Below are 12,284 nucleotides of genomic sequence, written 5' to 3'. Positions count from 1 at the left end.
CCTCAAATGGATTAACACAACGTTGCATTCATTCTCTTTAGTTTTCTCTGGTCTGTAATGGAGACTTGAATTTAACGCGCCATTTCAAACAAAGGTTTTGAATGCGCTTCCTAACCAGACGCTCCAAAGCGTTATTAACAATATGAGGTGTTGTTTAATTTATTTTAAACATCGTATTTTCATACATTTATGCTAGCGCTGCCCAGGTCTAGTTTTCCAGAGCTACCATCTGAAATTTTAGATGCGTTTCTTCTCTAACACACCTGGATCATTGACTCAATATAAGCCTCTACAGAACTGAATAAGGGAAGTCAACCTTTTGTCTGGGATGTGTTTTAGTAGGGATGTATCTAAAAGTTGCAGTCTGGAGGACTGGACCTGGGAACTCCTGATTTGTACCGTCAATGTGGCCCGTTGAGGGGGGTCAATATGCTGAAGTGGCCCTTGGTGAAATTGAGTTTGACATCCCTGCTTTAGAGAACCGACTCTATTTCCTCGGATCACTTAAAAGAGTCTGCTCCAAAGCAGCTCTTCAGATTATTATTTTTTTGTTCCTTAATTTATTAATTACACAACAGAAAAATGTTGCAAAAATGAATGAGAGCTCATAGTCGGAAATTACTATATTCAAGAGCTCTTCTGGGTCATTGTAAAGTGAAACTTGCGTTTTGAGTTTTAAAAATACCATATGCGTTTATTTGGCTTTTGGTGGTTACATTTACAGATTTAACTGCAGAAAATTGATTGAACGGGAGCTTTTAATTCAGAAATCTTCCCATTTTGTCTGAAACTTGCTTGTATTAAACCAGCAATCAGAAAACATGCTTCTGCTGATTGCTGGTAGCAGTAAATTGTTACATGATAGTTTACTGTTCTAAAGTAATGGGGTTTTAATTTTTTTCTTCTCTGAAAAACACACCAGCAATAAATCTCAGGCTCTGAAAGGAGTGAATGGATTATTTAAATCCACAAGGGGGCGTCCTGAACTGTCTACTCTAGACTGAGCATGAAAGAGAATTAAACTGAACCATACTCATTGTTTTAGTCTAATGTAGAAAATATGTGACATTAGTTACACACAGAAAATGTACATTTTAACACTATTTGTGGCTTATCATAGTATAAAAATATAAGAAATAAGCTCTTTGCTTACTTATATTCTGTATTGTTCAATGGACTGAGAGACGGCTGATTTCAAACCAACCAACCAACCAAAAAAAAAAGTTTGCTTATTTGCTTATTAATATCATCCAAAATAATACTAATGGCCATTTAAAGAACAAATCATACAAATATACATCAATATTTCCTACTTTAAAAGGTATGTTAATGCTTTCTGTATGCTTTATTTTGAAATGCTGATATATTTTGACTAAAATACCAGAATGTTTTACATAACCTTCATACTTTTGGCTGTCTGAGGACACATTTTGAATATTAAACCAGGTGTTATGATCAGTAACTCAGTACTTGAGTAGTTTACCAAATACTTTTTACACTTGGTTAATTAAACGTGTTTAAGGTATGCTACTCTGATTGGAGTACAGTTTTGGGGCACTCTAACCGACCTCTATGCATGAACGATTGCTCTATGGATCACTTTTTAAAAACAAAAAACACCACCATAAAATAATGTCTATCACTGCAGCGGACGTCCCACCCCATGAGAGAGAGTAGGGCTGTGGGGAGCATCCCTTATTTTTATTTCTGAAAGGTGGCAACATTAGTTTCACCTCATCTGCCCTCATATAAGCTTTTGATTTTTCACTCTTCAGCGTGAATCAGCGTCGGATTCCCTGCTTTAATATCTTGATTCACGTCTAGTTCGTTGCTCTTCTAGGGTATGTTTAGGTTTAGAACTTCCTGTTGTTTTATTTGAAAAGCAAACGTTTTTGTAAAAGAGAGAAGGGCGCCTCTCAGTGGCAACCAAGATGAAGTACATCTATTGTGCCTCATCTATTTAAGTTTGACTTGACTTTTTCTAAAAAAGAAAATGAGTTAGTTACATTAAGCTCATTGGACCATTATCTACCCCCACAGCAGATGAACAGAAAACACTTTTTATTGCCATTATTATTATTTATACCCCAATATCCAGTCATTAGCATGAAGGAGTCAGAATGTTTTCTCTTCGCCGTTATTATCAGCTGTGCTTCTTCTATATGTGTCTTCAAATTTTGCCTTCCTAAACTGGCATCTTCTATTTGATAATTTTCCCAAAACATATTTTAAGTTCTGTTTTATAAGTTGTTTTATATTTAAATACTTTCAAAGTTTTTTAGAAAGACATTTTATCACTTTTAAATGATAGGAATAGCACTTGAAGAAATGGCAATGCATGAATCAGACAGACTTTTCTGAGTTGAAACCCACAGTGTACAGCAGTTTTTTCTTTCAGTGCTTACAGCATGCACCCAACAGGAGGTGTTAATTCCGTTGCCGAACATAAACAAAGTAAGTCAATTTGCTTGGGTGCTTTTGGATGAATGAATAAATGAGTTTTTTTTTTTTCCTTTGATAATTCTTTAATTTCCTTTATTTTTAATGAAGTAACACATCACAATCAATAGAAACTTTGGACAATAGTATTTCAAATCTCAGTGTCAAACTGTTCAATTATTGGATGTTTAATTGGTGCTGTGATCCGATTCTGCTACATCCTTCTGACAAATGGAAAGAGTGTTTTTCTCCGGAAGAACTCTCTTTGCAGTTTGTCAGGCATGTATAGGTAGGTGTACAATAGAAATATTAGCATCATGCTAAAACATTAAAATGATGTTAGAAGTCAGGATTAATTTGGGAAAAATCAGTAATTAACATGTTAGAGATATTCCTTAGTTTCTATACATGTCCTGTTAAAGCTGAGAAATTCACATGGTACACTCTGTAATTTCATCAGTTCTGCAAATTCAAACCTCAAAACTCATGACCGACTCATTTGAGTGACGCTGACCGTCTGCTTGTGGCTTGGTTTAATGTCGTAACTTTATTTCTCTTGCTTTGAGAAGCTGGAGCAACCGTTGTCTGTCATTCGTCTTCCCAAGGAGACATGTTGGATCCCGCATAGCTAGATCCTCCCACTCACTCTCTTAAAAGTCACACTGTTTTCTCCAGGAGTTACACAAGTCTGAACCGTGCAGAAAAAAAAAAAAAGAGTCTGGGGTTATTTTATGACAATCTATAACTCATGTTCATCTGATTGAGGGCTTAAATCACTTTTAGAGTTTCAAAACCTCCTCTCACCATTTCTAGTTTATCATTAACAATCTCTGCGGTGAAGAAATATTCTGGAAACTGCAGAGACAACTTCCCATCATTAATTTTTGCAGTGCCCTGCAGGTCACAAAGATCAGTGTCTCAAATTAAATCAATCAATTCTTTCCAATTTTTCAGCCTAGCGAAAGTGACTTACCTTAAATTTTTCACCTTTCATCGACTCCATCTCACACTCCTTATTCAATGTGAAACTGGTGGTCCAGCTCCAGCCAGGGATGCTTTGTGTCCAGGCGAAGTTGTCGCCATCCTGAACCACCTCAGTCACCACTTTGTGTTCTGTCTTAGCCGTCTGAAGCCCTGTGGTGGAGAAATCCATTGTCCAATGAAAAATAATTCAGCGTTTGAATAAATCATTGCTCACTGAATCAATATCCAAATGAAGACATCTTTTTACCAATTGCTTCCAAAAACTCGTCATAGTTTGTCTGAGTCTCAAGCTGGTATTTCCCTGCAAACGCCATGCTGCTGACTGCGAACAGAGGAGCCGCGGAAAGAGTTTATGAGTCAACGAAGGAGGGGCAGGCCTTTTTAAACCTGCCTCTTCCTCTCCTGTGACGCTCTGGGAGTTGCATGAAAAATGTTAGTTACTTTCGCAAGAGATGAGTGTCTTGTTGTGTTAAGAGAAGGGGTGTCATTGCTTCGGTTAGAATCCGGTTATTCAACCATTTTATGATGGAGATCTGGGGAGCAAGTTAAAGCCTGCTTGGAGTTGTGAAAGAGGCTGAGAGGAACTGCTGTGGTCATTTGGCATGCGAGAAAGAATGGCAGAAACCCTTATGACTGAGACTTTAAGGCCACTTCCAAGCACATTGGTTATCAGAGTATGTTTGTTTGATGAAGGTTTTCTTATTAGATCCCAGATAGCAAGCAATTGGTAGTTCAACATTGAATTCTGGTCAAAAAGGTCGATTTATGGTTGAGGTAGACGATGAACGGTGGATTAACCATCAATCAATCATCCAATTCTAGCCAAGTTTTCAATGCTGATGAGATGTAATTGGATCAATGTTGTTTTCTGGTTGAATTCTAATTATTGAAATGCCAACTTCTGATCAATGTTCAATCAATGTCTGCTGTTTGTCGAACCCCTTCTCTGCCTCTCCTCCACTTTGAGCGCTTGGTGACAGCATTTTATTATTGAGAGGGGGTTTATCACGTTTTAAATTAAGCACCATATTGAGAACAGTGGGTTATGATTCCTTTCTGTTTGCGTTTTTGTGTTGACTTGACACAAAAACATCTGCAAGTCAATACAAGGAGTGAACTGAACTATTACTACTTGTGTGGGATCCTTATCAGCATGTGGACATTTTTGAATGAATTTAATCAACTTATTTGGAAATGTTTGTGATTAATGGAAAATTGAACCAGTTATTTAATGGCAGTTTATCCTGTATATTGTAAATCATTTTTCCAGCTACAATACAAATCACCTTTTGCACCATTTTTCTGTCTCTGGTGTGTTAAATACAACCATGTTCCTCCCTGAGTTTCATCTTTAGCTGGTTGGTTCAGAGTTCTGCATCCCGACCTCTGACGGGAACTTCAAAAAGAGAAACAGCATTGTTAACAACTCTCCAGTGACTTCCTGTTTGCAGTGCAGAATGCATTTAAAATAATGTTTGTGAGGCTGATGAGGTCTAAGTGGAAATAAAGGGATCTGTATTTTAAAAAAGGTTTATAAATGAATTATTTGAAGAGCCATTTTCCATTGCAGTACAGCTTCAAGTCTCTTAGTGTATCGTTTGACCTTCTTTTGCACAAATCAACAAAAATGTCTGCCCATTTTTCTTTACCAAGTTCCTCCAGCTCTGTCAGATTGGACGGATGAACATACTATGAAACTATACTAATTACTCCTGTTCAGGGTGATATGAACTATTGATATAGTTCAGGTCAAAAAGGTGCAACTTTGTCCATCTGACTAGAGCACAGGTGTCAAACTCCAAGCCTGGAGGGCCACTGCCCTGCAACTTTTAGATGTGCCTCTGCTGCACCATAGAATAATTAGGTCATTAGCAAGGTTCTGGAGAACTTGTCTACACAAGAAGGAGGTAATTAAGCCATTTCATTCCAGCGCTTTGTACCTGTGGCACATCAAAAAAAACTGCAGGACAACGCCCCTTAAGGACTGGAGTTTGAGCATGTTTTCCAATACCTGGCTTTCCGATGTTGTTCCTGGTTTTAGCCACTGCTCCAGTTTGGGGGTGACTGCCCAGAGGACCCCGATGACCACAGGCACCACTGTGGTCTTCACCTTCCAGGCCTTCTCCAGTTTCTCTCTGAGGCCCTGGTATTTCTCCAGTTTCTCGTGCTCCTTTTTCCTGATGTTGTGGTCACTTGGTATTGCTACATCCACCATAACGTCTTTCCTCTGTTCTTTATCCACCACCACAATGTCCGGTTGGTTCGCCATTACCATCTTGTCTGTCAGGATCTGGAAGTCCCACAGGATCTTAGCTCGGTCATTCTCCACCACCTTTGATCTCAGGGCTTCCAGTCCATATTCTGCACAGATGTTTCTGTACACTATCTCTCTCTCTCTCTCTCTCTCTCTCTCTCTCTCTCTCTCTCTCTCTATCTATCTATCTATCTATCTATCTATCTATCTATCTATCTATCTATCTATCTATCTATCTATCTATCTATCTATCTATCTATATATATATATATATATATATTTTTTTTTTTTTTTCTTAAATTGTTACTTTTGTTTTGTTACTCTTGAAAAGACTATATTTGTATCACTTCCTGACAACATTCACCCACAAGAGCTACAGATCTACACTTCCTCAACAAGTACAATGAATGAAGACTGGCTGGCCATTTCTTGGTTGGCTTGTAGTTGTACTCTTTCAATTTTCACAAAACAAATTGATCAACTTTGGAAAACTTTGGATATTGCTTGATAACCTAATCTTATCTTTAATACATCAGTAATCGGCCAGAAGCCTGCAATCGGTGCACCCCTAAAAATAATGTAAAACCACAGTTTTGAGCTATCCTGAGTTAAAGTGGTTGAACTGTATCTGAGGGGTGAATTTTGGCCATCACAATGCATTCCCCCACTTTAACTCAGGGAGAATAGTATTTGATGGGTGACTGAGCATTAAGAGGCATTCTCCTGGTTTCAGGTTGCATAATTCCCAACTGTATAAGTGTGTGTGTGTGTGTGTGTGTGTGTGTGTGTGTGTGTGTGTGTGTGTGTGTGTGTGTGTGTTCATAATATTTGCGGTTCAAGAAGAGTCAGTGAGTTGAATTCATGAATTCCATTTATTAAGACCAAAATGCAGAGCTGTTCATCATCATCATCATCATCATCATCATCATCATCATCATCATCATCATCACGTATTGTTCATGGGAAAACACAGCAAAATGGCACACAACAGTTTCTGATTTCTTTTATGGATCTCTATGTAAGTTACGCCATGTATATACATGCATGTACACATGCAAGTAGCTAAAACAGAGAGAGGAAAACATAATTATTTATTCCCAACACATCTTCTTATAATTGTGTACAAGCAGACTTATCAAATGACTTGGCTCATATAGCCAAACTGTGACTAGAAGAGAGTTATAGTGGGATGGTTTAAATCAATGCATGTCATGTGTAAGTGAAAGTACAGACACAAATCCTTTTGAAAATCTATATGAATGCATGAAAAATGCCGGTTACAATTGCTCTCCATTCAACCTGACTGAGCTTAAGCTATTTTACAAAAAAATGATTAAAATTTCAGAAGATCTGAACAGCTTGTAGAGACATATCAGAATAGAAATGGAGCAAAACCTGGTATTGATTCAAGGTGACTGAAAACAAATGAATGCAAGACTTTGAAAAGAGAAAAAAAATCCCACTTTAGTTATTCACAAATTTTTGTTGGCGTATCACTAATAAGGCAATGAAACGATTGCTTGGTTGTCTTATCTGGAAAATGTGAAGCAGTGCGATGATGTGAGTTCATCCACCAAATTACTTTTGATGTACAGTTCCTTATGAGAAAACTGTTTAACTCGGTTAAACAATGTTCTTTCAGGGTTTGCTTAGGGTTCGAACTTCCTGTTTTATATGACAAGGAAATATTTCGGTAGGAGGGAGAAGGGCGCCTCTCAGTGGCAACCAAGAAGAAGCACATCTATTGTGCTTTATTTGTTCATTAAACTTTGACTTGACTTTAAAAAATGAGTTATGAATTACATTAAGGTAATTAAACCTTAAAGGCAGTTATCTTACTTGTTTTGAGCACACTGATTAAATGAGGACCTTCTCTGCAGAGTTTGCCCGACAAAATTAAGTGATCAAATATTTTTAGAACTTTCATAGAACACTAGAATATTTTATTTTGCCTTCTGTCCATGCGTTTTGTTTGAGTCAAAATGAAGCATTACAGTGCTTTTGTAAAACAGTACAAATGCGTTAACTCATACTTTAATCCAACTAGTTTTTAAAGTGACATTAATCCCCAAAACAACTTTGTTTTTGCTGATAAACTGTTTATCAGCAAAAACAGTAACCCCAATAGGTTACTTGGGGTTCTATTTTTAGGTTTCTGTGCAAATTTGGACATTTTCATGCAATTTGTTTAGTTTGGCAATCCTTGGCCTAAAACCGTCTCAGTTTATTGACCTCATTTGGTGCAACACTGCTTAGGCAGTTTAATTTTCCTATTGTTTGCAGCGATATAGCTTCGTACAACTTCGTCACAGCCCTGTGTTTGGTTATAAATCACAGCCTCCCACTGACTCCAACTGCATGTGGAAAGGCTTGAAACGATGTTGGTAAGAAGTACTATGAACGATTTCTGCTTCTGCGTCATCATATTGGAATACCGACTTCTACAGCTATGTTAACTGGAATGCCATTAACTTGGATGTGACAATACTCCCAGCTTCAAGTCCCTCTTTTCAAGGTAGCTTGATATAATAATCATTCCTGCTTTTGTTAATTACAACCTTTGTCTACCAGCATCTCCCTCAGCCTCAACTATCACAATTTTCAGCTTATTCAAAACACTAGTGTTGTAAGAATGCTTTTGGGTATAACAGGAAAAACATTATTTCAGTCCTAGAATCTCTTCACTGGCTCCTTTATTAGTTCTGAATTCACTTTTAGATTCAGTTAATTGAATATAAGATCCTAAATGAACAAGCCCAATCCCATTTGTACTAAATAGTTAAATTATTTTATCTACCCCAACAGCAGATTAACAGAAAAAAGCTTTTTTTTTATCACTATTATATCCAAAGATCCAGTCCTTTTCACTTCACTTCCCACATCAATGGAACCAACACACCGTTAATATCAGCTGTGCTTCTTCTATGCTTATCTTGAAATCTTACCTTCCTAAACTGGCATCTTCTACTTGTCAATTTTCCCAAAACATATTTTAAATCCTGTTTTATAAGTTGCTTTATATTTAAATTCTTTCAAAGTTATTGTTTTTTTTTTTTTTAGAAAGATATTTTAACACTTTTAAATGTAAAACGTAGCATCTTGTTGAATCAAACACCAACCTGCTGGTGTTTATTTTCAGCAACATTGTATTTCAGTGCTTGCAGCACGCACACAGCAGGAGGTGCTATTTCCAATGCAGAAAATAAACAAAGTAAGCCAAGCAGTTACTTTGTACTTTGGGATGATTAAGTGAGTGAATGAATAAATGAGTTTTTTTCCTTTGAGAATTTCTTTAATTTCCTTCATTTTAATAAGTGACACACCACCGTCAACAAACTTTGCACAATAGTATTTCAAATATGAGTGTCAAACTATTCAATTATTGGATATATAATTGCTTGTGGCTTGGTTTAAAGTCGTAACTTTCTGTCTCTTGCTTTGAGAGGCCGGAGTAACCGTTGTCTGCCATTCGTCTTCCCAGAGAGACGCTTTGGATCCCGCGTCGCTAGATCCTCCTACTCACTCTCTTATAAGTCACACCGTTTTCTCCAGGAGTTACACAGGTCTGAACTGCGCACATGGTGGAAAACAGAAAAAAGAGGGCCTGGGGTTATTTTATGACAACCTATAACTCATATTCAGCTGACTGAATTAGAGTTTCAAAGCCTCCTCTCACCATTTCTAGTTTATCATTAACAATCTCTGCGGTGAAGAAAGATTCTGGAAACTGCAGAGACAACTTCCCATCATTAATTTTTGCAGTGCCCTGTAGGTCAAATTCAGCGTTTGAATAAATCATTGCTCAGCCAAATCAATGTCCAAATGAAAACATCTTTATGCCAGTTTCTTTCGAAAACTCTTCATGGTTCTCGTGAGTCTCAAGCTCGTGTTTCCCTGCAAACGCCATGCTGCTGACTGAGAACAGAGGAACCGTGGAAAGAGTTTATGAGTCAACGAAGGAGGGGCAGGCCTTTTTCAACCTGCCTCTTTTTCTCCTGTGATGCTCTGGGAGTTGCATAATAAATGTTAGGTATTTTAGCAAGTGTCCTGTAGTAAGTGAATTTGCGTCATCAATTTGGTTAGAATCCAGTTGTTCAACCATTTTATGATGGAGATCTGGTGAGCAAGTTGAAGCCTGCTTGGAGTTGTGAAAGAGGCTGAGAGGAACTGCTGTGGTTATTTGACATGTGAGAAATGATGGCAGAAACCCCGATCTGAGACCTTCATAGGACAACTTGAGCTTACATTATACGCATGTGGCCTTCTTAGAGTTCTTAAGTGATCTCTGAAGATTACTACTTGCACCTGATTTAAAGTAGCGTAAAATAACGTAAACCCACAGTTTTGAGGTACTTTTAGATGATTAAGCACACATTCTCAACAAATTTTAACTGGGAATTTTTTAAAGTGCTTTTTCTCTACCTGAATCCTGCTGATGCAGGCCCCATCTTCAGGCCACTGATATGGCAACATTCATCAGGTTTCTCCACATTTATGTATTCAGAGTACACTCAACTCACTGTTTTTTGCAAGTACTGTAAACAATGTAACGCATACGTTTATCAAATCTGATATTGGCATGTGAGCACAGAACCCTGGTAGTTCCCCCCCCCCCCCCAAGGTTTTTCTTTCTTTCTGGTGCAAGTAGCATTTTACATTCTCACTATTTTGTGGCTAGAAACCTTTATTGTTTATGAGCCATTAAAACGGACGCAGCTATTGAAAACTTAAGTTTAAGCTTTTTGTTGAATCATGTGGATTCCAATGTTGTTCAGTTTTGGAGGGCTTTATACAGAAACAATCAACATCCTGGATATGTTGGGAAAAAGGATAAATATCTCACTTATAAAGGAGAGTTTACGCTACTTTTGTAATAGAAGAACAACACACAAAATATTTGGTCAGACAAGGAGAGCAATAATCAAAGTAGCTGGAAGGTCTGTGATGTTTCGGGAAAAACTCACGGCTCAGAAGAATGTGTTGCCATGACTTCTGGCCTTCAAGGAAGAGATTCAAGAAAATATGTTTTCTTGAAAGAAAGCCAACTGTCAAATACCAAACATCATTTCTTATCCTTTAAACTGGTGTGTACACTCACAGAGCCTGGTGAGAAATATTTCAGTAAATACCCTGCAGAGTGACTAGGGATACATGATCTCCCCCGTTAATCGTGGTTAATGCATCATCATACTGTGGGAAAGTTGTTCTTCAGAATCAAAGCTGTTCAGAGTTATTGCAGCAATGAACAGCTGCAGGTACACAGCTGTACTCAGAATACAAAGATAAATGGAAGCTTTTCCTTAGATACGTATTTGTTATAAAAGAGAAGAAAAGTTTTACTGGTTAGTTTTGTGTTGGTTTATCATGTAAAATCTCACTAAAAACACACCAACATTTGTAAAGTGACAAACTATTAAAACATCTCAGGACTGTAAATACTCGTACAAGGCACTGTATCCTGACCTGATCGAAGAAAAATGTAGCAATGAACTTTGGCATTGCGAATTTCTTCCAGTATTCAGGAATTTTCCCACTGAAACTAAAGGATTACTCTGTGGCTCAAGTCTCTGGAAATTATTTTACCATGCATTAGGGAAATTGCTAGATAGTGGTGCGTAAATGTTTGAGGTTTCTGATCATTTGAACTTTCTGTTTACCCAAAAGGGGAAGGCTTGTGAATGTTCAGTTTAAATCTCTGCTGGGTCTCGGTTTTAATCTTTAGGGTCACTCTTTGTGGGGTTTGGCGTTGGATTCTTTGCTTTGGTTACCTCCCCGCTGTCTATATAAGTTAGGCTTTAGGATGGTTTTAAGCACACTGTGATACTCTAGTTCCATGTGTATCAGATGCGTGGTGGACAAGTGACCCTGCGTCTTTCTGAATACCTCCAGATCTCAAGGCAGATGAAGTTTATATTAGAGCAATGAAATAAAAGTCTATATTAATATTAACGGTGTCTTTGTTGTCCACAAACCAACACCACTTACTGCATACAGTTTGCCAGTATGTTTTTTTTTGAAAAAGTTGAAAATGGCAATAGTTGGTATGCAATAATGGTTTGGTTGTGTGAATGTTGTACATATTTATTTTTCTGAGGACAGTTGGCTATTTTGGTTTCTTTGTAACAGACATTTGTTTGTTTTTGAAACGGAGCCATGTGCCAAGGCAGGTTTTGTCAGATTGTTTGCACCAACCAGACATGTTGCTTTGGATCATACTCTACCTTAAGGATGCAGTTGGCCTCATCCGTAGCCGTACCACAGGTCACTCTCACGCACATTAATTTACGATTTGAACATTTAAGCTTTTTTATTAGGCCGAACACAATGACACGCTTTTATTGAGTGAGTTAAATACATTTATTCTGTTTGTGAGCACACACGTTTAGTTCACTTTTTGATTTAAATATTCTTCTGAACAAAGTTTCTTCTTTGTTCAGAAGATTGATTTTTTTTTTTTTAAGCAAGAGTCATTAGACGTGGATTTGGTGTGAAACAAAGAATCATTATGTGGAGAAACAACTCCTCCTGCGTTATCGTGTTTGATCTGTCCGCCTTCTTTTAATGAGTTTCCCAGAGAATAATCATCTGACTCGTATCTTCCTTAATT

At 37.6% G+C, this 12,284-nt stretch overlaps 1 protein-coding gene across 1 annotated transcript; it reads right to left on the bottom strand.

Annotated features, from left to right (window-relative positions):
* Positions 1-2,518: 2,518 nt before the first annotated feature.
* On the bottom strand, positions 2,519-3,794 carry LOC106952496 (gastrotropin). The gene is made up of 4 exons (XM_015040640.1): positions 3,671-3,794; positions 3,413-3,573; positions 3,244-3,333; positions 2,519-3,127 (listed from the first exon to the last, which is right to left on the bottom strand). The coding sequence occupies exons 1-4, from the start codon at positions 3,735-3,737 to the stop codon at positions 3,068-3,070; spliced, it is 378 nt and encodes a 125-aa protein (XP_014896126.1). The 5' UTR covers positions 3,738-3,794; the 3' UTR covers positions 2,519-3,067.
* Between the last annotated feature and the right edge of the window lie 8,490 nt (positions 3,795-12,284).

This window comes from Poecilia latipinna, unplaced genomic scaffold (genome assembly GCF_001443285.1).
Source record: "Poecilia latipinna isolate Pla-1442-1.1 unplaced genomic scaffold, P_latipinna-1.0 Scaffold521, whole genome shotgun sequence".
Classification (NCBI taxonomy): domain Eukaryota; kingdom Metazoa; phylum Chordata; class Actinopteri; order Cyprinodontiformes; family Poeciliidae; genus Poecilia; species Poecilia latipinna.
Note: the sequence above shows the minus strand (reverse complement) of the source record. Positions and strands in the feature narration are given on the sequence as shown.